At 34.3% G+C, this 27587-nt stretch overlaps 1 protein-coding gene across 1 annotated transcript in view; it reads right to left on the minus strand.

Annotated features, from left to right (window-relative positions):
• Nucleotides 1-27587, minus strand: part of CSMD3 (CUB and Sushi multiple domains 3) — a 552597-nt gene that overhangs the window by 129549 nt on the left and 395461 nt on the right. The window contains 2 exon segments of the mRNA XM_030444571.1: nt 4527-4643; nt 24822-25016. Of these exon segments, the coding sequence (XP_030300431.1) occupies nt 4527-4643; nt 24822-25016 (312 nt within the window).

Below are 27587 nucleotides of genomic sequence, written 5' to 3' on the forward strand. Positions count from 1 at the left end.
ACATAAATCAGCAATGATTAAGGGCAGAACTTTGAGGCAAGATACATTCAAAGAAATAGAGAATCCCCATTAGCATTTTACAAATTAAAAACCAAATCAAATCACTGCATCTGACTATAAATGTCCAGAACTTACACTTTTGGATTACGATTTTTTTTTTTTTTTTTTCATTAGGGTTATTGTGTACATATTTTGTACAGAAGATAGACTTCTAAGTTTTCTTATTTTTCTGGTTCACCAGAAAAATTTCCATCTATACATTCTTTTCTTCCTAAACTGCATACATTACAATAAGGCAGATTCTACCAAGTTTTATTGTATTTATTATATAGCTATATAATCTTCTTACTTTATCACAGGTTAGCCCACAGGAAATTTTCAAATCAAAATAATATTCTGGCAACGAGCTAAATGAACAAAAATTGAGCCTCTAAACTAATGTTGCAACTGTTTCCTTTCCATAGTAATATTACATTTAAATATAGAAAACAAAACAAAAATAAAAAACAAACCAAGAAGAAAGAACAGTTTGCTACTTAAGGAACATTTGTATGCCTGATCAAATTTTAATTTAATTAGGTTTACAATCTCTGGGATGAAAAACTTTTCCGTCTGTGTGTATGTCAGATACTCTTAGTCCACTGAATTCTCAGTTCTGTCTAGTTTCTAAACTCTATCACAGATGACACTGCTGTTAATGTACTTCTGAATGAAGTTTAGTTACCTGACTGGAGAAAATTTCAGGAAAAGACCTCCATACATTTTTGAATGCTGAGTTCTCAAAGCTCAGTTTTAAGAATTTACTAAACATCCTTCTAGTTTTCAGATGCTAGTACAAGATCCTTATAAATTCATGCCTTAAAGGGAGGCTGGTAAGAAGAAAAAATTACAACAGGGCAACAGGGTTGAAAGAATGTCAAGAGAAAAGGTGAAGGGACATGAACTTTCTGTCATCTACTGGTTTTACTCATAAAGTAAATACTTCTATTGTTAATAATAAATATTTGCACATACTTAGTACTGCATGATATTCACTCTATACTTCCAAGAACTGACAAAATAAGTCAGAAAACTAAAGTACCATACTCCTAATCTAACTAATTGTTGTGCTCAACTAAACTGGATTTCTTTAAATTTCTGGATTTAAAAAGGATTAATCTTTTTAAAGTATTTTTAGTTTTTATATGAAGTGTCCTGTGATACAGTCATTTTTTCTGTCTCCATGTCAAATCCTCCTAAAAATGTATGTAAAAATTAGAAGAGTGTTCCTTAAAAATATGTGGGAAAAAAATTAAAAAAAAATAAATTAAAAATCTAAAAATAAATAATGGTCTTTTTTGTGGTAGCTGTGGTTTTGAAGGCATTCTCTGTTTGAGAACAAACGGTGGTCTTACTTATTATTTATAAAATACATGGTATACAATGGATCATTGTACCTTTCTTCTTAAATTAGTGTCTTGAGCCTTCACAAACTTGAGCATACAAGCATTTGGAATAACTACTGTTGCCATTTGCTGAGAAGAAATGCTTGGATAATGCTGTCCCACGGACTTTGAAGAGAGGATATTAAGAGAAGGTAGGAAACAGAATAAGATTTCTGCCTATAGTAGCATTTTGATGTTTCAGATAACCCTCTAGCATCTCTACCTCCCATTCAGAAAAGTACTGCATAATATAATAATTGCTTAGTTCATAGATAAAAATACTGAAGTATGAAAATATTCAGCCAGATGTTTCCATACATTTTAATTTAACACAGAGAGTTAAATTCTCCACACTTTAAAAACATCAATCCATTCATGCCTGCCACATTTCCTAAAGGGATGTAAGATGTATGCAGCAGTCATGATGGATTCAAGTTATTAACAACAAATGTTTAACACACTTCAGTGTTATCATAAATAACATTTGGTTCTTGTTCCCTCTGATATGAAGTTGTCATTTGGGACATTCTGATACTTACGATCTGTCTTTGTCTATCATTCTCTCTTTCCAAATGTAAACTTACTTTGAAATCAACTCAAATAGTATCGAAATAACTCCAGTGTGACATGGCTTTTAAGCTGCCTTACCATGCCTAGGTGCCATGAGATAAAAGAAAACACATGTTGACAACATTGTCCTGTGCATGTCTTCATTGGAACTTCACTAATAAATAATTATAGTAATAACGATAATAATTAATCCCAAACCCCTGCTGCTTGGCTCTAGTTGTTCTTTCCATTGCTTATTCACAATGACTCAGGGCTACCTCGTAACACAGAACCTCAAGAAAAGACAGGAAAAGCTTAAAATGGTAATGTTTTATGACAGAAAGGAGCTCATGAATACAATACAAATTATTCAGGAATTGAAGAGAATAATGTTTTTTAACTTCCCTGCATATAGTAAGCAAACTGTCTCTACCTTCATTGGCAAAATTCTAAGAAATCCTGTTCCAAAATGTCATATTTATCAATAAGCTATGTGTAATTTTTAATAGTGTATCTTTCCGTAAATATAAAGCAAGCGTACAGTTCATGGAAAACAGTAATTATCTCAATTATATACAAGTATTTTAGCATCTTTGGATGAAAAAAGAGCTGTTATTTAAATTTCATATTTTAGATAACCTCTGAGAATTGATACTTAATTCTCTGATAGCATAGCTCAGAAACCACTCCTATATACCTTACTGTGTATGTTCAATCTATATTTTTGCTCTAACAAAAAGGAAAGCTATTTGTTGAGGCAAGTTGATGTAAGATTTACTTTACTGTTAAACTGTTACTTTACTGTTAAAAAATATCAACTTAAATAATTGGATAGGATTATGCAGAGCAGAGCACACAAATTAAGTCATGTGCATCAGAGTAACAAAATAAAATCTTAGCCTTCTACATTTTAACTGTAGCCAGTGCTGCATTTCAGTGTTGAACAGTTAATGATCACTACAGCATTTCAAAATATCAGAGTGTCAAAGAAGATGAGTCTTCCATGTTTACAAAAGATTTTGCTTATGGCATACTGTGTGCTTTTGTGAATCATTTATCTTCTAGCTTAAACCTGTCATGGTATGAAATATTGCAACTGTGATTCTGCATGACAGAATAATGGAATAGTGAAAAAAAAGGCCATAATAAAATGACTTTTCCACAGAATTTTGGGCTTGAGAACTTGAAATGCTGCACATGAAATAGCTTTTCTTTTCACTCCATCAAAAACTAATTCAGTCCAATGAGTTCCTTTCTACGCAATGAATATGCTATTACGCTGTTTGTATTTTTTTCTATATTGACTTAGGTTTAGCTTTTAAAAAAAAACTTGTTCTCTGTTGTAAGACCTCATATGCTGTACTGGATACCAAAATTGTTCCTGAAGAGGTTCCATTCAGCAAATATTTGAATTTTATATTTAACATTCTGCCTTTATTTCCAGAAACCACAAAATTACCCTTCTATCCATAATATCAAAGATATGTAGTACAGTACATTAATATTTTAAATTCTTTATTGTAATAGTTTTAACTCTTTACATGTTGACATCTATGTCATAAAATAAGAAGTATTAGAACTGATGGAAATGAGAGGACACAACCTTTCCAGTTTATCTAGAATGAAGTAGCTAGGTTAAAAGCATATGCTCAAAACAGCTAGAATGAAATTAAGAATGGTGCAAATGTGATTTCTTTTTTTTTTTTTTTTTCTGAATGTTTAGAAGATTAAGTAGAGATTACCATAACTTAGGAGACAAAACTTTAAAAAATAGCTATTTTGTAGTAGGCTGTGCATTTCTATGCTATATATTAGAACAAATTAATTGAGTATTAAAGGCGTTCAGTCATCATGGGTATGGCAGATGGATACACAGCATTTCAAGCATTGACTTTAATTTGGGTAAAATATTTGCAGAATCAACATTAATGAAGATTAATAAATACACAACACAAAGCACCTGTTATTTGACAACTCAAATGTAAACAGTGGGCCAGAACAAAGTCCTACTTATCCAAGTATAATCTGAAGCATTGCTATTTAAAGAATAAATGATATTCGGTATGTGGCATACTGCATACCAAAGAGTCAGAGTGAACAACAAACCATCATGGCCATTGTTTAATTATAAAGTGAGGAAAAATCATTAATAAATCCAGAGAGATAAACGGCACTGCAAAAGCCCTTTCTGTGTGTGGAACAGGAGACATCCTCAAAAAATTAATCTACTCATCTATTCATGCTCATGTTCTTGAGTGAAAAGGAAAGGTAACTGATACCACTAATATATTTGTCTAGCATCACAGCAACATTCCAGTTTTCATGGTGGTTGTCACAGTGAGACATCAGTAATTTCAAAAGCTAAAGGTAAATATAAGCATTTTGAGAAAGCAACACACTATAAAAATGATAAAAGTCTAAACAGATTTTTCAGTTTAAAACAGCTTTTTTGCCATAAATACGTTTAATGCAAAAGCAATCATACTAAATAATCTATAATTGTTGAAAGTATCTAACTAACAAAAATATACGAATGAAACCAGATTCACTTACCAAATTCTTTAGGAACAGTGATAGAATAAAGACAGTTGTGACCAACACTGTAGTTCTTGGGGTAGTTTGGTGACAGCACAGTGCCTTCAGAGCCTGTTGAGCGGCTTCCACAGGGTGCTAGAAAGTAAAAATAATCAGTTTTGAATAACAGAATATGAGAAAAAAACACAGGTTTTTGTGATTTGTTGTATGGTACTATGTGCTCTTAGGGTAAATTTTATTACATTTCTAATTGGATTTAAGTTGTATATCCTGTGAAGTACTGAGAATGGGCAACTTTCTCATATATCAAAAGAGAATTGATGTCTCTCTGTAGTTTTCCAGATCAATTATTTTTCTTTACCATTTGTCAACCATCTTAATAAAATAATGCATTCAACACACAGTATGCTATTATTTACAGCACACAAAACTATTTATTCATATGATGCTTTATAGTCTGATAAAAGCATAGCATGCTCAGAAACTCTTACTCATGCCAATAGATTCATAATTCAAAATAGCGTATAGAACTACTGAAATAAGAAAGTCAGGATTCCTTGACTGAACATGATGTACCACTTATTTATAGGTCAATTATTTCTAATATCATATATATGAAGTTATGAGCAAACATTTTCTTTTTCACACAAACATGTCTATTCTACAAATAATAGGTATAATAACTGAAAAAATGGCAGATAAAGATCAAGGTTATTTACCACAATGATGTATTTTTCTAAGGTTAACAAGTTAGTATTTGGCATTATTCAAAACTGTCAGGCAAGAATATGTTTTTTTCTTTTTCAGCTGTTCCAGTACATTTATATGAAACAGTCCTATACAGCCATATACAACACAACAGTCAGGAGTTTATGTTTTCCCATATCTATTACTTGCTTCTCATACACACTCTGCAGTTCAGTAGTTTAACCTGCTGTCAATATCACAGCATTTGTTTAGAGTATTTCTTCTAACCACTATGGGTAATAAAACATTTCTAAATAAGTTTAATGTTAAGATTTCTACATAACAAATCTATTTCCTTTGTTACAATGGGACTCTGTGAGTAGAACTCAGTGTTTCATTTGCTAAACAGAAAAAAAAGCTTGTTTTTTTTGGTATGCTCTCAAAATGTTAATATCTTATGAACTACATGAAATAAGAGAAAGGCAGCTCTCATTATTTTAGAAGATTGTCTTGTTACTTGTCACAGTAAACACAAGTTATTTATTAGTAGAGCTACAAACCACGTTTAAGACTTCTATTTAATTCACACAAAATGTATGGTAAATATACCATGAAAAGAACACATCTTCTAATCCTAGCAATTTAAGCCCTGTTGCTTTGGGCATGAGTTTCTGCAATTAGCATTAACATGGGTTCCTTTCAGTATGATGTAGCTGCAACATTTGTCGGATTGTGTACCTGAAACAGGAACAGATGGATTACAGCATGAATTACACAGAGCAATACCTATGGTTCGAGTCTACATATACAATTTGCAAATGAGGTAATGGGTAAGCATGAAAGTCATGGTATTTGAAATAGGTCAGCAGAAGGATCCTGACATTTGCTTGTCATTGTGTGTGCCCACGCTGCAGATGTGGCAGATATATCAGAGAGTAGTAAATGAGTCAGAATACGACATAGTCCTGGTGATGCTCAGTTCAGGTTTACTTTACACTGAGATACTGAGTAGGCACTAAGACTATCATACATACAGAGAATATTGTTCTCTATTGCTATAAGAATAGTATCAGTCTCTTCCCTCAGTCCACTGTCATGTGAAATATCATAAATGTTTGCTTTCTTGAGAAAATGAATTTTGCTTATAGCATTATTGGTACTTTTTGCCAAGAAGCAATAGTCTTGGCTGAGCCTCTGTCCTGGTTTGGGCCAGGAGAAAGGTAATTTTCTGTCTTGTACTTTTGCTTTCAGCTAAGTCTCTTGTAAGTGGCTGTACTTGCTGAAATTAACAGCAAGTTTCTCAGTCAGTGTCTGCTTCTGGGACTGATAACGCTCGATGTTTCTAGTTACAGCTAGAGACTGGTGTGCAGAGCCAAGGCCACTGCTCAGTTCTGAGGAACATTTTGCCCTCCATAAGGAGAAGAGTAAAAAGGTCACACCTGCAGCCCTCCTTTCGGGAGGAACGGACAAGATAGATGCCAGAATTGACCAAACAGAGTATTCCATCCCATATATATCATACTCAGTATAAATTTGAGGATCACAAGGGTCAAACCCCCTCCTGCTTCCCCTTCTTCACCTGTCCCTGTTTCCTTCAGCACCCTGGAAGGATTTCATCCATTTGTCTGCCTGTGCTCCTGCTCCCTGCCAGCCTGAATCTGTGTGTTCCTGCCTCCAGCTCCCGACTGCTGCTGACTCCAGGAGTCCAGCCTGGACTTTCCCAGGGCTGCCGTGCAGCCTTGGTGGTGATGTGAGGGTTAATGGGGGAGAGGAGGGAGGAATATCAATTTTCCTGTATATTTGTATAGATTTAGTAATTTTTCCTTTTTATCATTAATGTTTTATTAAAGCTGTGTAGTGCAGTTTCCAACCTACAAGTCTCTCTCCCTTATTCTCTCTCCTTTCCTTATCAGGGAGGAGAGGGGGATTAATAGAGAGCATCTGTTACTCAGTTTAATTGCCGGGCCAGTGCTAAACCATGACAGCCTCACATCCAGGGCATAATTTGCCTTGATTTATTTGAAAAACATAAACTAGAAATTCTTCATTAGCTCAATGTGGTAAATATTATCAGTGAAAACAGATCTGCTAACCAGCTTGTAATTTCTTAAGTTTTTCTGTTCCACATTTTGGATGAAACAGAGAGAATATGGAAGAATGCAAGTAAGAAAAGCACTAAAAGTATAGAAATAAGGTTGTCAAAAAAGTCTATTAATTCTCTATATTCCTATATTCAATATATTCCTATATATTCTTTATTTCAATCTTTACTGTTTGCAAGTCAAATAACCGAGTTACTGAAAAAAAAGACCAATAATACTGTCCCGCTTCAGCACTCATATTATTATTATACCTCTCTAAACATCTGATATACAGTAATGAGCAAATTCATTCTAAAATTATGCTTTCACTGAAGTCAGTGCCATTGACACCAAAAGCAACAGAATTTGATCCCTAATTTTTAATAAAACTCGAAATACCTGCAGAAAATAGAAATAATTAAAATTAATAGATACGTATTTAGCACTCAACATAAAGTGGGCCATTACTTATAAATTCCAATTTTATTTATACAACTGTTCCTTATTATTCCTATAAATCACGCAGTTACGCAAGGTATTTGTGATTTCATAATACTGCTACCATAATACTGCTATCTTTTGCCTTGTGGTCTCTCCCATCGATTTCCAACTGCTGCTATAACAACTCTTTATTCTTCCAAGAATTCACATTGCTGGTATAAAGGAAAGTTGAATCACGAGGTAAGCACACAGGTGAAATTTGAAATCTGATAAAATGTTTTTAAAACATTTGAATGTGTTTAAACATTTTATGTTTAAAATGTCATAAAATCATTTTATGATAGGTAGTGTATCACCAGTAGGTGGTATATCATTTAGTTCTTAGAGCATCACACTGTCCTCCAAGGCATTCCTGAATGGTACAGGAAGGATCAGGAGGTTTACTTAGTATTTTAGCAAAATGATAAGAGTTCACAGCCGAGATTCCTTCCTTACCCTTTCAGAAATGCTTACTTAAAAAAACCCAGAAAGTTAAGGAAGGATTCTACCCTGACCATTACTAAACATTATAATTAAGAAATCAAAAGTGGATTCAGATACATGGAGCCATAGCTATCAGTTTTACAGTGCAGGCATTTAGTTAATTTCCTAATAACTACAAAGTTAAAAACTTCAAGGTTCTGGAAATCAACATGTCTAATAATTATGCTGTGCAATGAATGGTCTACCAACAGTAAAAATTCTAACAGGACTCATCAAATCTACAAATGTAAACTGCAGTACAAAAATAGCAACAAATACTGAGCATCATTTTCCTGGGAATGAAAAAAATCCTGCAAAAAACTCTAACCAACCAACGAAAAAAAGAATTCAAAAGGCAATGATATTGTCTAATGTAATTCTTTAATAGGATTCCAGTATCTTTGAAAAGTGTTTGCTTAGACTCTGAAACACTATCATTTTCTGTATTTATTTCTGTTTTAGTGTATTCTCTGACACATAAAAAGCCTACTCAGTATGCTGTCTTTGTCCTTCTTTACGGAATCATCACTGGAACACTTTAATAGGAGAGAAAGGCACTTGGCTGTGGTAAAAATGTGATAAGAATCTGCATGTGGATGCATTACTCAGTTTCCCTGAAACAATATTAAACATTAATGGCAGAAAGTTTCTTCTCTCTGTGTATTAAATTTACTGTAATGGTATCTTGTCATTTAATATAGCACTCTCTGCAGCCCTTATAATAACCCTATAATAGCAAAAACAAAGTATTATCAATACTTTATCTTAAATTAGTAAGATTTTGTATCCTTATCTTTTATCTTTATCTTTTTTACCCATCTTGATCATTAGTATTCAGGCACCTTTGTCATAGAACTAAGTTTTATCACTCTAGAGCAATGCACTAGTAAATAGAGAATACAATACAAAACGTAGTGCCACCAGCAGTGACACCTTTATTTACATTTCAGCACATGGTAGTTGTTAAAGAAACATAGATGATCACCACAGAGAGGCGAAATCACACATCAAAACCACAGATCCCTGTAACTTAAACCCAACTCCAGGTATAAAGTAAAATTTTCTATAGTCCCAGTGAAACATAGAAGGCCTGCCATGTGCTTATTGCTCACATTTTCCACTGTCTTTGCAGCTTAACCAAAAGAAAGAACCCATAAGGAAAAACTTCAGTAAAAGAACTGTGAAGAATGCACTAGTAAGCCTGAGAATCAATCTTGGATCTCTTCATCTTCTGAAGAAATGAGTATTTTTGCTACCAAGTATTTTTTCTGCAGCTTGAAGCTTTTAATTCTTACTACTTCTTTCAGATTACCTACTTTATAGCTCTTAGAGCTAAAACCTAGTAGAATTTAATTGTAACTGCAGATTTAAGTGCTGTATTGCACCATCAGTTTTTAAGTAGTATTGCTCAGTGGAATCAAAGGGGAATACTGTTTAAAAATGAATGGCACAATATGGCTTTATGTCGTACAGATAAATCTGGTTATATAGCTACAAATACAATAAAAAGGGAATGAACTCTGCAGAGGAAAAATATGCCTAGATCTACTAATGAGATACAGACTTTTTACATAATGGCCCACTGTTTCAAAACCCAGACTAAGATGGTAGTCATTACAGATATCTAATGTTTAGTTGTCTAAATGAGTAGGTTCAAATAATTTTTTCAAGGCACAATCTTTGTCTTTAGAATTTAATATATTAAATACTTGATTGATGGTTTTTCTAGTTTTATATAATATAACATAATTCTATTTATACTTTCTACTCCAAATGACCAATTTTTCAGCTGTAAGAAACAAGTAACAATAAAATAATTATATCACCACTAGGAAATAAAATATTAATTTTTAAAAAATCATGCAAAGGAAATTGTAAAGAGATAAAAATGGCAGACAAATTTATTCTGAAATTCAATTCCAAAGTACAGATGCTTTTGTTTTGGATATTAGCCTGCAAATGTAAATGTAATGAGGCATCTAAAATTTTTTTAACATTACAATGAATATGGAAAAGATCAGCATATATAAAACAAAATGTTTTAGTTGCAGTTTGGAACTACAGAATTACATTAGAAATGAAATTATACCATTAATTACAGGGAGAGACTGCACCATGCTACAGGAGGAAAGCAGTACCAAAGTGAACAATAACACAAAGTACACAGAAGCTTTCCACGCTGTCATCTTTTCATTCCTCAAAATACAGTCTAATTGTGGCAATCAAAATTGATTTAAAAAATGAAATAGAGGCTCAGGGCAATGTATGTTGATAGTGTTTGAAAGTGGTTAGTTAAAGCAGGAGCTGGTGAAATCCTCTCAGGAATTAAAAAACTTATCAAAGCAGGTCCTAATTCATAACAGAAAATGGATAAAATAAGAAATCGTAAAACAAACAAAAACAAAAGAAACAAACCAGAGAAATTTGATCAATTAAAAAAAGTTATTAGCAAATGCAGAAATGCAAAACCCAAAGCAATTAGCTAGATTTTGCAGAAAAAAATCAGCAGTTCTAATACTGAATACGAGTTTAAATGAAACGTTGCTTTAAACAAAGAGCACTCTAAGCTCAGCTGTCATGTGTTCGACATAGAAGGTATCATTTGTACTCCATTCAAGAGTGGTAAAATCTCATCAGGAACTTCCAAGTTTCTGGAAGTAAAAAAAAAAAAAACAACAAAAACAACCAATTCAAAAACCACCCAAAAAACCACCCTCTAAAACCCCCCACCCAAATCATACAAAACAAACAAGCAACCCCCCCCCAAAAAAACACCCCCAAAAAGCAAATTTTGAAATAATCAGTTTTGTTTTCTCCAGAAGATAAGAATGAGATAATGGGAAGACTGGACACTTTTTGGAGATGTGGTAGATTAAGAGAAAAATAAGAGAATTTTTCTCTTAATCTATAAATGATAGGACAAGAAATTAATGCTAGCAATTTTAGTGAAATCATTTGAATTTAGATATTCTCATTGTCACTTTTGTCGAGTTACTGAATTATTATTTTTTTGTGATTCCTGAAAGAAGATGGCATATAAATATCTGCCATACGGGGTTAAGTATATCTAAGCAGGCAGGAGACAGTGCTTCACCTTTTTATAATTCGTTATGTATTTACATCTATATAACACGAAATTACTTGATCGTAGCATGAGAAAGGGGGACATTCAACTTTCTTCATGCTGACAATGGTTAAGGAAGATATTTCAAGAGCAGAGAACCTCTTCAGTAAAAGAAGCAAATTAAAAATTAGCAGAAGATAAATCTAATTTCAGCTTGTACTTTTGTTATGCTATGCATTTAGTATCTCTAAATATATAAAATACAATTATTCTCCTTATCAAATATTTTTTATGCATATTTATTCAACATTTCACCAATTCCTACCTCTAAAACCAACAAAACCAATAACAAATCCAAAAAACTTTAGCTAACAAATATTCATCCAAGAAAGTGAGGAACCACAACCCAACTCAAACACAGGAAAGAAAACAGGGGATTAAACACCTCTTAATATTAAAATAAAAACTGGTCAAAATAACTGGTCTGTGGAATTCAGTTACAAGCACAAGTACCAATTAGAAATACATATTTAAAAAATTCCACAAAATCCATTGATCTAATCTAATGTAGACAGCTTTTGCTAGTGAAGGTGGTTCTACATGCAAAAGAAACACCATTTCTGCAACAGCCAGACACATTACCCTGACAGTACTACTGATGTCTACTTGATACTGAGGAACAGTGCTGCCTGTCAGCACATATTACATTTCAATGAGTGGACAGAGACTTACATAAGACTAAGAATGGACATTTTAACACAATGGTGGCTTGATTCTGACTAGATGTCAGGTGCCCACCACAGCCGATTTATCACTCTGCTCAGCTGGACCAGGGAGGGAAAAAAAACCAAAACTTGCATGGGATAAGGACAGGGAGAGATCACACAGCAATTACCATTCCAGTTAAATAAACTTGACTTGAGAAAGTAATTTATTACTAATCAAATCAGAACAGGGTTGTAGAGAAATAAGATAAATCAGGTGCCTTGAGTTGCCAAAGAGTGGGTGTGAATCCACCTGTGCCTGGTTAAGGCAGGCCCCCTATTACCAGGGGGCCAATAAAGGTGGGACACACCCACAGAGGAAGCTCACTCTGGTGCGAGGCATGGAGAGGTCAGCAGCTCGTCGAGCCTCTGGAGCAAGAAAGGCTCTTCCTGCTACACTTCTACCCTGGAAGCGCTGTGTGGTGGCTGGAGTCCTGGAAGAGACCAGCAGCTCATCGAGCTTCAGGAGCAAGAATGGCTCCTCCCGCTATATAGGGTAACTGAAATAAAATCAAAATCCTACATGACCTTCTCCCCATCCTCCGCTCCCTTCTTCCTGGCTCAACTTCACTCCTGATTTTCTCTACCTCCTTCCCACCAGCACTGAAGGGCAGGAGGGTGAGGAATGGAAGTTGGGGTCAGTTTCACCGTGTTTCTGCTACTCTTTCCTCCTCAAGAGGAAGACTCCTCACATTCTCCTGCTCCGCTGGGGGTCTGTCCCACAGGAGACACTCCTACGTGAGTCTTCCAGTGTGAGTCCTTTCCACAGGCTGCATCTCTTCATGAAGTACCCCAGTGTGGGTCCTTTCTACAGGGTGCAGACCTTCAGAAACAGACTGCTCCAGAGTGGGTCCCCATGGGATCACAAGTCCTGCCAGTAAACCTGCTCTGGTGTAGGTTCCTCTCTTCCCCTGGTTCACACATCCTGCCAGGAGTCATCTCCAGCATGGGCTTTCCACAGGTCAGAGACTCCTTTGGCCATTCACCTGCTCCAGCGTGGGGTCCTCCATGGGCTGCTGGTAGGTTTCTGCTCCTCAATGGGCTGCAGGGGGACAGCCTGCCTCACCATGGTCTTTACCATGGGCTGCAGGGAAATCTCTTCTCCAGCACCTGAGGCACCTCCTTCCTTCCCTTCTTCACTGACCTTGGTATCTGCAGTGTTGTTGCTCTCACAAATTCTCCCTTCTCCAGCTGCTGCTGCACAGAATTTTTTTCCCCATTCTTAAATATGTTATCGTAGAGGCCAGCAGTAGGTCTGTGTTGGGGACATCTGGCATTGGCTCTGTCTGATACAGGGAAAGCTTCTGGTATTTTGTCACACAAGCCACTTGCTATCTAGACTTTGCCACGCAAGTCCCATGCATTTATTAATATGGCCCCTTGCAAAACATGAAACAGGGTGTTTCTCCATGTTAAAATCTCAGATTCCTACTTCTTGGCCAAGCTAAAGAACATCTATGCATAGCGGGGTTTTTTCAATCTTCTGTTACTTTCTGGTTACACTGTATCTGTTGCTAATTCTTGAATGGTTTATTATATTTAAAGCAAGACTAAAACAATTATATTTCTGATTTCTAATGGTCTAATCATATCTATTGGAAGTCAAAATTTGGACACACATAAGGAAAGCAAAAGTCTAGGATAGCAGATAGACTAGAACAAGAAAAATACATGAAAAAAATGTATGTCCTGGTTTAAAATCACACAGTTCTGACAGTTTCTGTTTCAAGTTTATACAGTGATGACAAAACTTGGAAAGACCTCAGCTTCACTCCAAAGAACATCTTTCATTCAGAGCTCATTTTTAAAACAGCAGTAATATGATCTTATGTGAACACATATCTAGATGAACACCAGAAAGATTCTGAATAAAAATTTGAGTTCCTCTTCAAATACTTCTTGGGGTATCTAAAATCTTCTTTTACTTAATCTTTCTTTTGATTTTCTTAACCATCCTTTTGATTCCTTATATTTGAAATATAACATTAATTCAACATATTATATATGATCAATTTGCAATAAACTGCATGGGTTAGAAATAATTTAAACACTTAGGATTTATTTCCTATTGAACCCGGATAAATCTAATATTTGGTAATTTTCTTTTTAGTTTAAGAAAAATGGTCATTACAGATAATGTGGTTTTTTGTCATGAGAAGTGATTGTAGTTTTTAGATGGATAACTGCAACATCATTCGAAATTCAGTTGAGTTGCCAGATTGAAACACAGAAGCATATATATGTCACTCGTATGAAGTAAAATCTTGTAAATCACTATCCTTTTTAGAGTACCTTGAAACAACTTCACAGTTAGTGCATATTTTTACTAAAGAGCCTTCAGTTTGGAACATGCCCATGTATAGTCTATTGAAGTTATAATGTCCAAAATTAAATATTTACTTGCAAGTATCTTTGATAATTTTGCCAAAACTAAGTATTCAATTGATGCACAAAACCCAAGTATCTACTCCCTGAAGAGCAGGAATCATAACAGCTACTTTTTGCTAAGATTTTTAATAGTCTTTGAATTATGTTATTCGAGGATGGTCTTAATCCCTAGAGATGCCATAAGACAGAAGAAATTGCAAGGTTCCCAATATTTGTGTGTCTGAAAGACCTTCAGAGGTCTTTACTTGTATCACTGGAATTCTCTAGTGATCAGCACCCCAGAGAATCCAATTTGATGCTGTCATGGCTTAAACCCACTGACAGCTAAGCCCTACATAGCTCATTGGTCACTTTCCTCTGGTGCAATGGGGGAGAGAATTGAAAGAGTAAAAGTGAGATAAATCATGGATCGTGATAAAGAGAGATAATTAGGCAAAGCAAAAGCTGCACACGCAAGCAAAGCAAACAAGGAATTCATTCACTGCTTCCCATCTGAAGGCAGATAGGTGTTCAGCCATCTACAGAAGAGGGCTCCGTCACATGTACTGGGTACTTGGGAAGACATACACCATGTCTCTGAACATCCCCCCTTCCTTCTTCTTCCTCCAGTTTTATATGCTGAGCATGACATTGTACAGTATGAAATACTCCTGTCATCAGCTGGGGTCAGCTGTTCTCTGCTGTGTTTCCTTCCAACTTCTTGTGCACCCCCAGACCACTCACTGGTGGGGTGGTGTGAGGAGCAAAAAAGGCCTTGGTTGACTAAGCACTGCACAGCAGTAACAGAAAACACATCTGTATGATCAACACAAGTTTTTTTGCTCAAATCATTGAACTGAAGAAAGCATAAGGTACAGATTTATTTAACAGTTTCAGACTGAGAGATTTAAGATACTTTGATTCAGCTATTTAAAAGTATTTTAATTGCAAATCTCAGCAATCTAAGATTCATTTGTTTAATTGTAATAAAGCTTATATTTGAAAATTTCAATTTAATTTTTCATTAAACTATAATCTCTAACAAATATCCTATACCTGAAGGAAAAAAAAACAAGCAAAAAACCAAGCACTACTTTCATGTTGCATTTATTTGTTCTATTGTTAATACTGACTCATCAAAATATATCTTATGTGCTAGGATGCTCTACAACTTTTTAAATAGAATCTTGCTAGAATTTCACTAATCTGAATAGGACTAGTCCTTTTACCTAACTACTAAAACTCAACTGTAGATCAACACAATCCAATACTTAGATTTATTTATCCTACAATTACCAAAAGTGAAACTGATGAACATTTTACTCTGAAGTCACACCGTATTGAGGATTAATTTTTGTGTATAACTTTGTGACCTCTATGAACTTTGACATCTCATTTTTATATGAAGTTGTATCAGATGGCATAATTCCCAACACAAATTTGCATGGGATCTTTGTGGTAACCTTTCTTTATTGTATTTTTTTTAAATTTTCTTTTTCTTTAAATAACATCACCACACCAACAACTTTCAATTCTTACCTTGTAGTAAAATACTCATCTTAACATATTGCATTACATTTCCCTTAACAAGTAACCTTTCTTTGTGGAACTCTGTCAGAAATTTTTAAAAATTCAGTGATAGGGTATCAACAGCTACTAAGTTCATTCATATGTTTCTTGAGTTCTCAGGCTTCCCATTAAGCTCCATAATCTTCTTTGAAAGTTATACAGATTTTTCTTCTACATGTTTAACCATGTATATCCTAGTTCTGTCTTTTCTATAATCACCATCTATTTTTAAGTGTGGAAATTGGCTCATTGCTCATCACTGAAGAGTTCTGACATGTTCATCACCTTCTCTTAGTTTGAGAGAAAGGCTCACATAAGCTTATAGGTCAATGTTTGTAGTTCACACAGTTCATATCTAGGCTCTTTCAGAACTTCTCAGAAACAAGTATCTAATCCTACAAACTTATGTTTCTGTTAAGTGATTTCCTTTAACATGTCTTCCAGAAGAGCTTCTGACATTGTTCCTTAGAGTCAGAGGAATGGTTCTAATACAGGACTTCCCTGATTACTGAGATAATGTAACATAGCATAATGGAATATAATGTAACATAATGTAATGCAACATGTAATTTACTTAACTTTTCTACAGTGGCATTGTCCTTGAATGCAGTTTTGACACTGAACTTCAGTTCACACCTTAATACATTTCCTACTTTTCTCATTTGATCTACAGCTGTTTCTCAAAATCCTCCTGGACACATTTCCTACTATCCTCATTCAAACATGATTTCCTTTTCCTGGAATACAAATTTTAATTTATTTTAGAATCATAGACTCTCTTGTTTCACCACCTCTTTTGGTGATTCTTTTAGATTTTGCTTCTGATTTATGAGACTCTAAAATTTTACACAATTTCCAGGTCAGCAGCAAATACCTTTTTGTTGTTATCTTCAAATTCAGTTCCATTAGCTTCATCAGTTCAATATAGTTCCTCATATAAAATAAAAAACTACTTTTAGTTTTTTCTCTTCCCTTCTTCCCAGGGTGTTCAATTTGAGTGCATTTTGGACATGTTTGGATACATTCTGAGTACATTACAGTCACATTTACTCTCATTGAGAAAATCTGCTCTGCTTTTGGCTGTTTCTGCATTCATTTGATACTTTTATCTTAATATTGAAACAAAAAGATGTTAAGTGAATCACTAATATTTGAAATGGGAATAGTGAAAAATACCCCTGTTATGTTTTCTGACCTCCAGTTATTTATATGTGCTCTCAACTGTAACTCTTAGTATAGCTTAATGTATAAATATATCTTTGTTCATGAACCAAACTGGTGTGTTTCTTGATATGCTACATAAGTGAAGCTTCAAACTAACAACTTTGTCAGTAACTTATTATCAAAGCCAGTAGGAAAATAAAAAAATAATATAACAGGGAAGGAAGTGTAACATTTTGAATTCATAACAACAAGACTTCTGTGGTATCTGAATACTCAAATGTGTATCAGATAAGAGTTGTGATTCATTATATTAACCTAAAAACTAGAATTAAACTGGTTTGTTTGGGTTTGTTTTTTTGTTGTTGTTTATTTTTGTTTGGTTGGTTTTGGGGGGGTTTTGTTTGTTTTGGTGGAAAATACTTTTCTTTCAAGAGAGCAGGAGATCAGAAAAAAGCTGGAATAAAGCTTCTGAGTGAAACATCAGGAAACACAAAACATTAGAAGAGGATACTATCTTCTTTTGTACTGGATGATCACCTTGCTTACCATGCCTATAATAACTGCTACCTGTAGCACAGTCGAGAAACAAAAGGAAACTGAATTCCATATTAAAAGAATGCATTCTATTAATTGCAATTTTTTCTTTTCTGCAGACCCTGCCTTAGTCCAAACTGTGACAGTCAATGTGAAGACGACAAAACTCATATAAAGAATGAAATATGACTCTTGTACAGGTAACCACCAACATACACCACCTAAAAAAAGTGTTCCATCCGAGTGGGTTACTGAAGTCTTATTAGACAAAAGTAAGGATATTCATACTGCTGCCGGAGGTTAAGTTAGAAACGTATTTTATAAGGTATTGCCAATGCAAATGACTAGTTTCTTAATAACTCCAGTTATTAATAGATTGACTTACCTTAATTACTGACAGATACTACATAATTCTATCCTACTTCAGTGTCTTGCAGTCCTTGGAAAATAAATATTTGCTTATCTGTGAGAATAAATGGTGGGTGTTTTTTTTCCTTTTAAGAACAGAATACACTGTAGCCATCTTATCTATTAAAAAAAATACTTAAATATAATCTCTTAATATGCAAATTAACTTATATAGGTGCTAAAAATTGCTTCTCTCTCCACCTCAAAATACATGATCAAATAAACTTCTTTTATCAATCTTCTCCTGGAAGATTCATGTGTTGAAAGGAAACGTATTTTGTAATTTTGTATTTTGTAAATGTATTTTGTAAAATATTCTGAATGAAAGTCACATGCTTTATTCTGTACTTTCATTTGTGCTCCATCTGCTTTTATTGCCTAAAATTAGAAGAAACAGTATGCCTGTCACCATACATTTTATAATTTACATACTATTCTCAATAATACTAAAGTTCCCTGTTCCATTTTCCTTGCTTATTCATGATATTCAAAATAACAGTTGCATTTCAGCAGACCTATTTAAGGTCTGGCTTGGATATCTATGCTTGATTTTAGGTAACTTTTTAAATTAAGGAATATATATGACTTATAATTTATAATACGAAATATAAAACAATAAGGTTAAAACTGAAACTATTTTTCCTTTCCAACATTTCCTTCTTTGAATTATGCTTTAAAAATTTGGCAGCAGATTTAGTTCAACAGAGGATGAAGTACTTGGTTTTATAGTGCACGCTCTTTAACTAATCCTTTAAATACCTTGGAAATTAGGATTCTCTGGCAGCTGAGGTTAATGAGATCATTGTAATTAACTACTGTTCTTCATTTCCTATGCTTTATTTACCATTATATTACATTATCACTTCTTAAATAACAGCTTAGAATACTTACACACAGCATGTATTATTCAATGGACGTTGTAAAGCCATATTATGAATTCCAAATATACAGGCAAAAGGTCAGTCACTTAAAGTAATGTTTGGTGTGTGTATATGCATGTCTCTATTTATTTCAATTGTTTTCTCATCTTTCTAGAATTATTAGCCTTTATAGTTCATACCAGTAATATTTTCAAAGTTCCCTTGCTATTAAAAGAACAGCTTCAAGAAAAAAAATCTTTTACAGTCAATAGTTTGTTCTTAAAAACAGAAGCTTTTTGGCAGGGCTTGTAGTGACAGGACAAGCAACAATGGTTCTAAAGTAGAAGAGGGTAGATTTAGACTTGATATTAAGAAAAAAGATTTATGATGAGGCCAGTATTGCTGCTACACAGTGTATTCAGATAATTCACTTCAACTAGTATTTACTATGCTGCTGTTCTAAGTCACACCCTGCTGAGCATTCAAATGCTGTCTAGATGCAAGTGGCAACACCTACCTTCCTAACAAGCTCTTTGACTCCCCTTTGGCGATCTTTTAAGAAACCTCTCTCTCTCTACTGACTTTACTGGGAGGAAACCTGCAACTGATGAGGCAATGGATATGTATTTTTTAAAAGAAGGCAGCAGAAGGTTGGGAACAAAAAAATTAACATTCAGAAGATACTTCAGTCACAATAAACCAAAATCCTTTATATTTTCTTTAAAATTCCTTCACTTGCCTTTTCAAATCTGGTAAGAACTAACTTTTCAGAGTAGGTAGCATTTGAGTAGCGTTTTATGTACTCAGAACACAAACCTCAATTCTACTTAGAAGTACTCAGTTCAGAGTTTATATAATCCTATAAAACATATGTGCTATTTTGGGGAAAAAAAAGAGAAATGCCTTTTAAGTAGCCAACAAATGAGAATTTTAAGTAAAACATGCTTCTTAAGTGGTTAAACTGAACATTATTTTGGAACTATAAACTACAGAAAAACACAGTCTCATTCACAGTATCATTCAGCTTTACAAGCTGTGCCTTCTACAATTGCATGACTCATTCCTTACACACTTTCAGCCTTTGAAACAGATGAAATAGTGGCCCTTCATACAGGGGCTTCAAAGATAAGCAAGTCTTTATCTGGGTCAAAACAGTGATGCCCTCTCCCAACCACAGCAGCATACAAGATCACTGTTGAAGACATTCCAAACACACCTTCACCTGTATGACAGCCCTTATTCTGACTGACTAAGTTTTCAACATTTCTCAGCCTAAAGTGTAAATCTTTTAAAACATAAATACCACACCAGTTTATTTCTTATAATGGCACAATACTGTTATTCACACAACTTAAGTATTGATGATGATTCAATACTTTTTTATATAGCATGCTATACAACAGTCTTTACTAATGGATACAATTTTTTATTATTTTGAATGACTCATTTTCCCTCTCTACACACCTCATCTTGCCTCTCCTTGTGTCATTTCACTCTTCCCAACTTCAAACACAAATAATTATACAGAGTTACCAGAGTAACTGGTGATACTGCAGTGCCACAAACAAAGCCGCTCCAAGGGCCTATGGCTTCTACACCCCCTCCCCCTTCCCCATCGATTGATTTGTCTAGAAATGTATTTTGTTTAGTTGTTTTTTCCTTAATAAAGATGAAGATGTTAATATCACAGATGGAAGTTAAGTTCTCACTCTATGTCATTGATGAAGATATTAAGAGGAGAGGACATGTAGTCCTCTCTGTTCATCATAATGCATAAGCTTCTGGGTTTTAGCATGGTCTTTAATCATTAAATCATTATGGCTATAGAATGTAACTGTGTACAACAGACTGGGAATTAAACTTTCTTGTTACATACATAATTAAGCATGCTTCTGATGCTTTTAAATCTCATAGTATGGAATCGTTCCGTGAGCAATCCCAGGACGTTTTTTGTTTTATTTTAAACAAAAGACAAACATGAATATCTGGAATAGTGATGGTTTGTTACCAAAAAAACACCTAAATCTTAATGAATCATAAGCAGTTCTTTCCACAGGTGAGACTGTTAAGATATATCTCTCATATAAAGGTATTTGTAACCCTGGACTCAAAAGGATTAAGCAACAGACTAAAAAGAAGCAGCAATATTTTTAGTGATCAATAAATGATTTCTTCTGGTAGGAGCATGGTTTTTACACTTGGTCATAAACACAATTTCCTACTACAGGGCTTTTTGTTATTTTGTAAACCCATAGGTTTTTCTACAAATATTTTAAATTAATTGTAGCTGGTAAAGCTGAGTGAAGTCATTAATAATCCTCTCTGTCACAGCAATATTGCATCTGATGTTCATCACATCCTGCTCTTAACATCCACCATGAAATGCCAAATAGCTTCATATTAGCCTTCATGTTAATCTCTGAATGTGTTCATAAAAGAATTAAGCCAATGATTTGTCTCCCTTCCCACTCTTATTAGAGAGACTGAGGGTTATTTAAAATGATTTCAAGCAAATGAATGTAATGCCTAATGTACATTTGACTAGGTCATAAAAAATACTTGGTGCATAAAGGTACAATTGCAAAACATTAGCTTTATGGACTAAGTACATTTAGAAAAACTAGTCCTTTATGATGCTGAAAACGTCTGCTCAGCTTTTATCTTTCTCCAAAATCATCAGTTATTGACTTTTAGGGTCTGTAGACACTCACATTTTCTAGTTTTGCACATTTCCAGGAAAGAAAGTTTTGACAGACCAAGCAATTAATAAGCCCACTCATGGAGAAGCCTGACCAGACCAGAAACATCAATGTTCCTCAACAAAGCTTTCCTATAGGGTTTGCTTTACCAGACATTTTCAGAAAATGCTTAAAGACATCACAAGTGGTTGCCCTTCCAATATAATAGAGCCATGACCTTCACCTTGGTTTTAATTTTGAATGGAAAATGGGGTTTTTGCCCACACTTTATCTAAAAGGTTAGATTTCAAAACAAGCAAGACCCATAACTCTTTTTTTCTACATGGGCCGTTCATACTCATCTACCATCTCTCAGAGGTATGCCTTAAATTATGTCAACTTATTCAGAACGGGCATAGAGATGGTACACTGTCTTCTTCACTGAGATTCTATTATTCAGTGAAAATACCAATACTGATTGTAACAAGAAAGGTTTTTACTTAATAGTGTCTGACTCTGAACTCCTGTATCAGTTTCACAACAATGCTGTGTTATTTATCTAATAATTTTCTTAATGGATATGATCAAATATTACTGACAAAATCTCTTAAAGGAGAAATAGCCTTTCTACTATCTTTGAATTATGCTTTTTACAAGACATATTCTATACACTGTAACGCACGTTCTTGAGAGCAGAGAGACATTGGGAGTGTTGAAACTTCTGTATTACAAATACATATATTTGTAATATATTTCTTTTTCATATTCTGAGATATATCACTTCCCCTTAAAAGCTGTACATTACAGAAGAATTTAACGGAAGAACCTCGACTCTAAATTGATGTTTAATAAGTAAATGTTTAGAGATAATGAGGTAAATTTAAAGTTGCTTTTTTTTTTTTTTTAGTTCATACCTGTAGCATTAGATTAAAATATTAGAGGTATAAAGGGAGTTCAGGTTCTCAATTCTTCTTCTTAAAAAGATAAGGAAAAAGAAAAAATACATACATACTAAGGTGTAATACTTCATTATAACACTGACAGTTTCAATGAGGAATGAAAAATACAACTGGCAGAATGGAGAAATTTCATTTCATTTCTCTAAATAAATTTTTTACATTGGTGAGACTGATGGTCCACAGGCCAAATTCAGCTCTCAAACTCTTTCTGTCAGCTCTACGTAATTGAAAGATAATAAATTGATACTGTCTTTCTCACAGATATATAAATGTTCTACTTTTCTTGTGCTAATTTTTGAAAAAGTGGAAAGCACTGATTACATGGTAAAAATATACGACAATAACTTGTAAAACATGCTGAGATCATTAAGTCCAACCTTAGATCCACTACCACTGTGGTTACCAGACCATGGCACTGAATGCCACATCCAGTCTCTTCTTAAAAACCTCCAGGGATGGAGAATTCACCACCTCCCTGGGCAGCCCATTTCAATGCTCTCTGTAAAGAATTTTTTCCTAATATCTAACCTAAACCTCCCCTGGCAGAGCCTAAGACCATACCTGGATACCCCCCTGGCTACACCTTCCTTCCAGCGAGTTGTAGAGAGTGATGAGGTCTCCCCTGAGCCTCCTCTTCTCCAGGCTGAACAGCCCCAGCTCCCTCAGCCCTTCCTCACAGGACTTGTGCTCGAGTCCCTTCACAGCCTCCTTGCTCTTCTCTGGACCTGCTCCAGCACCTCAATCTCCTTCCTGAACTGAGGGGCCCAGAACTGGACACAGTACTCGAGGTGTGGCCTCACCAGGGCTGAGTACAGGGGCAGAATCACTTCCTTGGACCTGCTGGCCACACTGTTCCTGATACAGGCCAGGATGCCATTGGCCTTCTTGGCTACCTGGGCACACTGCTGGCTCATGTTCAGCTTTCTGTCAATCCAGACTCCCAGGTCCCTTTCTGCCTGGCTGCTCTCCAACCACTCTGTGCCCAGTCTGGAGCTCCCCATGGGGTTGTTGTGGCCAAAGTGCAGAACCCAGCACTTGGCCTTGTCGAACCTCATCCTATTGGAATCAGACCTATTTACTAATGGTGGACTCAATCCCCTCATCTAAATCATCAATGCAGATATTAAACAGAACTGGGCCCAACACTGATCCCTGGCGGACACCACTACTGACCAGCCGCCAATTGGATTCAGCACTGTTCACCACCACTTCCTGGGCCCAGACCCATTTTTAGTATGAAAATACTAAAGTTCTTCAAATATTATAATATTGGTTATTCTTTATAGCTGATGTTTTCTTTCCTGTTTGCTGCCATCCACTTTGCAGTAGAAATTTAAGTACACACAATGAAAATCCACATTCTATTTAAAAACATATATATTCAAATTGGAAATTGACTTAATAGCTTTTTTGCATTCAAATTATGAAAAGGAACTGAAATAATGAGATAATGAGATTTTATTTTAACTTATAAAGTAAATGCTCCTTTTACTATTAGCATTTTTATATGCGTGAGGTTTTGTGCTAAATCTTACAGAATATGTGAAAAGAATATTGCTTTTTTTGGAGGTGGCTATCAAATGTTGACGAGTATGAACACCATATCAGTAAAATAAAAATTCAGTATTTTCTTTAATCTGGAAATGTTTATACTTGAGATGGTAATGGGTGGCAAACCTTCATATGCATAAAGGTTTGAATGACTGGATGATATTTTGTTTATTTCAAGGCTTTATTTTTCAGGAGACAACACATTTCCAACAGGTTAAGTGATGATGTTGTATGTACAAATATTACATCTATGTCGTTTAAAAAACAGTAATAAAAAACCCCAAACATGTACATTATGACATGCAGAGTATTTTTAATGCTCTGCTAAAGTGTCTATAAATGGTATTTAGCTCTATACTCAGTTTTGAACCTTGCTAAATCAAGAACACCAGTCTGCACAGAGGATGACATAGTTATCAACCTCTATCTACAGTAATAACCTGTAGCACTATTTATCTTGTGTTATTAAAAACCTGAAACTGTATTTATCCTGACTTATTAAATATATTGGTTATATTCAAGATAGCATAGAAAAAGGCTTCATCCTAGAAGAGTAATTTTTTGTTTTTCAAATTGCTTCTTCTAATTTTGTACCTCTTTCTTCCATTTGACAAAGCAAGAATAATAACAACAGCAACTATAATAAATTAAAAATTTCTCTTACCATGACAACTGGGCAGGGCTCTGTTCCATCCAGGTCTTCCATCATCCCCCATGATACATGTTAGTGTAGAATATCCTTGAAGGACATAACCTGCATCGCAGTAATATGTGACAGTTGATCCTAGTTTATAATCCATTCCAAGTCTTGTTCCATTCATTATATTTCCAGGATCAAAGCAAGACTCACGAAGCTTTGCTACAGAAGAAAGAAATGCAAACATAATTCTGAATAATATATAAAATAATACAAATATTTTCTGGAGTTCTCTCAAGGTCTTTGAGCACCCTGTAGACACATAATGTTCCTTTCTCTTTCTTTTTAAGCATCTGTCTAGAGTGCAAATATTCTCTCTCCATTTTTACGACTGTACAAATTACTATATAGTGAATATATATCTCCTGTATTTGTCCTAGGTAATTCCTGTAGAGCTTCATTATGTGAACTGTTTTTCCAGCATTCATGGTGACCAGTGATGTTGTTAGATGAAGGTAGATGCCTATGGACACTGTTACAGGAAGAAAGCATATTCTGGTTTTAAAATCAATTGTCTGAACACAGGTAAGTGGAGAACACAAATATTAGGAGTTGGATTAAAAAATAGAAGTACAGAAATGATAATTTATTAAAAATTAATAAACTACACATGATTATCAATACCTGTGCATGTGACATACACTTTCACACAGTTTTTTTTTTCCTCACTAGAGCAAAAAGCATTAGAATATTCTTCAATTTTATCCTCTTTTTTTGTAATTTATAACTATTTGTTTCAAAATAATGAAATAAATTCAAACATATACATATGCTCTTATCTTTCTACCCTCTTTTTTCTATGGTGTGAATATCTATGTTTAATGCCAGAGACTAAACTGCAAAAATAATCACTGCACAAATAGCACAAAAATAACTATTCAGAACTTCTAATTAACAACATTACTATGCAGAAGGGGAGAAAATGTAAACATTTTAGAAAAAGTTGTAATGTTTTTCCATTAAGGAAAAGTCAGTAAATATATAAGAAACTGTCAGAAGCTGGAATGAAGTAGATTATTTCTTGATATACAGGATGGAGTTTGAAGTAATTTATTTTATCAAGCAGAAGATAGAAATTCAGATTTTCCTTTTTACGATTTAAGAGTTTTGTAGATCAGTAGAGAACACTTACTCATTCTGTGCATGAAAACTTTCTAATATATCAAAGGAGATGGATTTTTACCAAGTGCATTTGCACTGTGGAACTTTTTGCTAAAAGTAGGTACATTTGCCAAAAGACTGAGCTTTGAAGTTCCTGGAAGGTTACTTAAGACCTCTGAATAAAAGGACACTTGATCTGATCCTGGCAGTACCTAAGCTGAAGTTTCTGAAAACTTACAGATAATATGGAGAAATTATTATATATTTGACTTTTATATAGTTGAGTCACATATATCAGCTATTGGTCACTAATTGAGATATGCTAATGAATTGCGAAGTTTTTGGTTTAACGCTCTAATGCCATTTTTATTTTATTAGAGTATTCCTGAGAAGAAAGAATTACATTGCAAAGCCATAAAAGTACATTTACATTTGTATATAGAAACATGGAATAATTAATTTGACATTTCAATGACACATCTTCCAAAATACTGTGAAGAACTCCAAATGTGGTTATCAATTTCTTCGGATTTGCATATCTAATCTGCAAAGCATACTTCTGATATGAAAAACAAAATAATAATAGGTAATAATTACATTACATAGTTAATTACTAATAACAGGCATTCGATATTCACATTAATTAATTTAGGTAGTGGTAGTGTGGTACTTGTAATATCTGTCACCTGTTCTGAATGATGAGGCTTCAAAATACAGTGTGACATTACAAAAAGAAAGGATAAAACTTTTTGAACAGTCAAATTCAGAAATTTGAGTGGAAATCAGGACTTGAAAGATACAATATACTAGAGAGTCTTTAAGATATAAGATAGATATCCTATAGATATAAGTAAGGCATATGTATACCTATAGGTAATACGTAAGGCAATAACTTTGTCATTTGATAAGCCTGGCAGACCCTGGGGCAAACTAAAAATTTTTTCAAGCCCAAATTCTCAATTTGAAAAGGAAAAAACCTCACATTTATTTCATATTCACATTTTGAAAATAGTATGAAATTTTTTTTGTCTTACTGAACAGGTATTAATGTGTTTCTATTGATACACAACTGATATTGTGAGAACACCACTTGAGTTTTCAGTAAGAAATCCACATTTTTTTAATTCTAGATGATCCTTGGATAAGGTAATTAATAAAACATGAGAAAATAAGGAGAGACGATAAATTAAACTATTATGTCTGGTACATAAATCAAAAACTGAGGAAAGACATGATCTGTCACAGCACAAATTTTCTCTAGGGAAAAATCACAGTCCTGTAATTTTCTTTTCCTCAAAGGTACAGTTGTGACAGACTCCTGAAGTTGCTGACTAAACAGTAACAATGTCACTATAGAAATACAGTTTCTTAGTAACTATTCTGAAAAATAAAGCCTGAAATTCTTAGCACCTTCAGCTACTTCTGCAAATCTGAAGTAGCTGCTAACTGGAATTGTAAAGGAAGTCAGTACACTACGCTGCAATATATAAAAAAGGAAGTCAAACATGGTAAAAAGATTCATAAGGTCTACCTGAGAACCAGTAAAAAAAGACTGCATTAGCAAATTTATAAAAACAAAAAAAGAAGTGATCCCAGGAGATAGGAGGGAAAATCCTTCAACATTAAAATGTC

Source organism: Calypte anna, chromosome 2, assembly GCF_003957555.1.
Source record: "Calypte anna isolate BGI_N300 chromosome 2, bCalAnn1_v1.p, whole genome shotgun sequence".
In the NCBI taxonomy this organism is placed as follows: domain Eukaryota; kingdom Metazoa; phylum Chordata; class Aves; order Apodiformes; family Trochilidae; genus Calypte; species Calypte anna.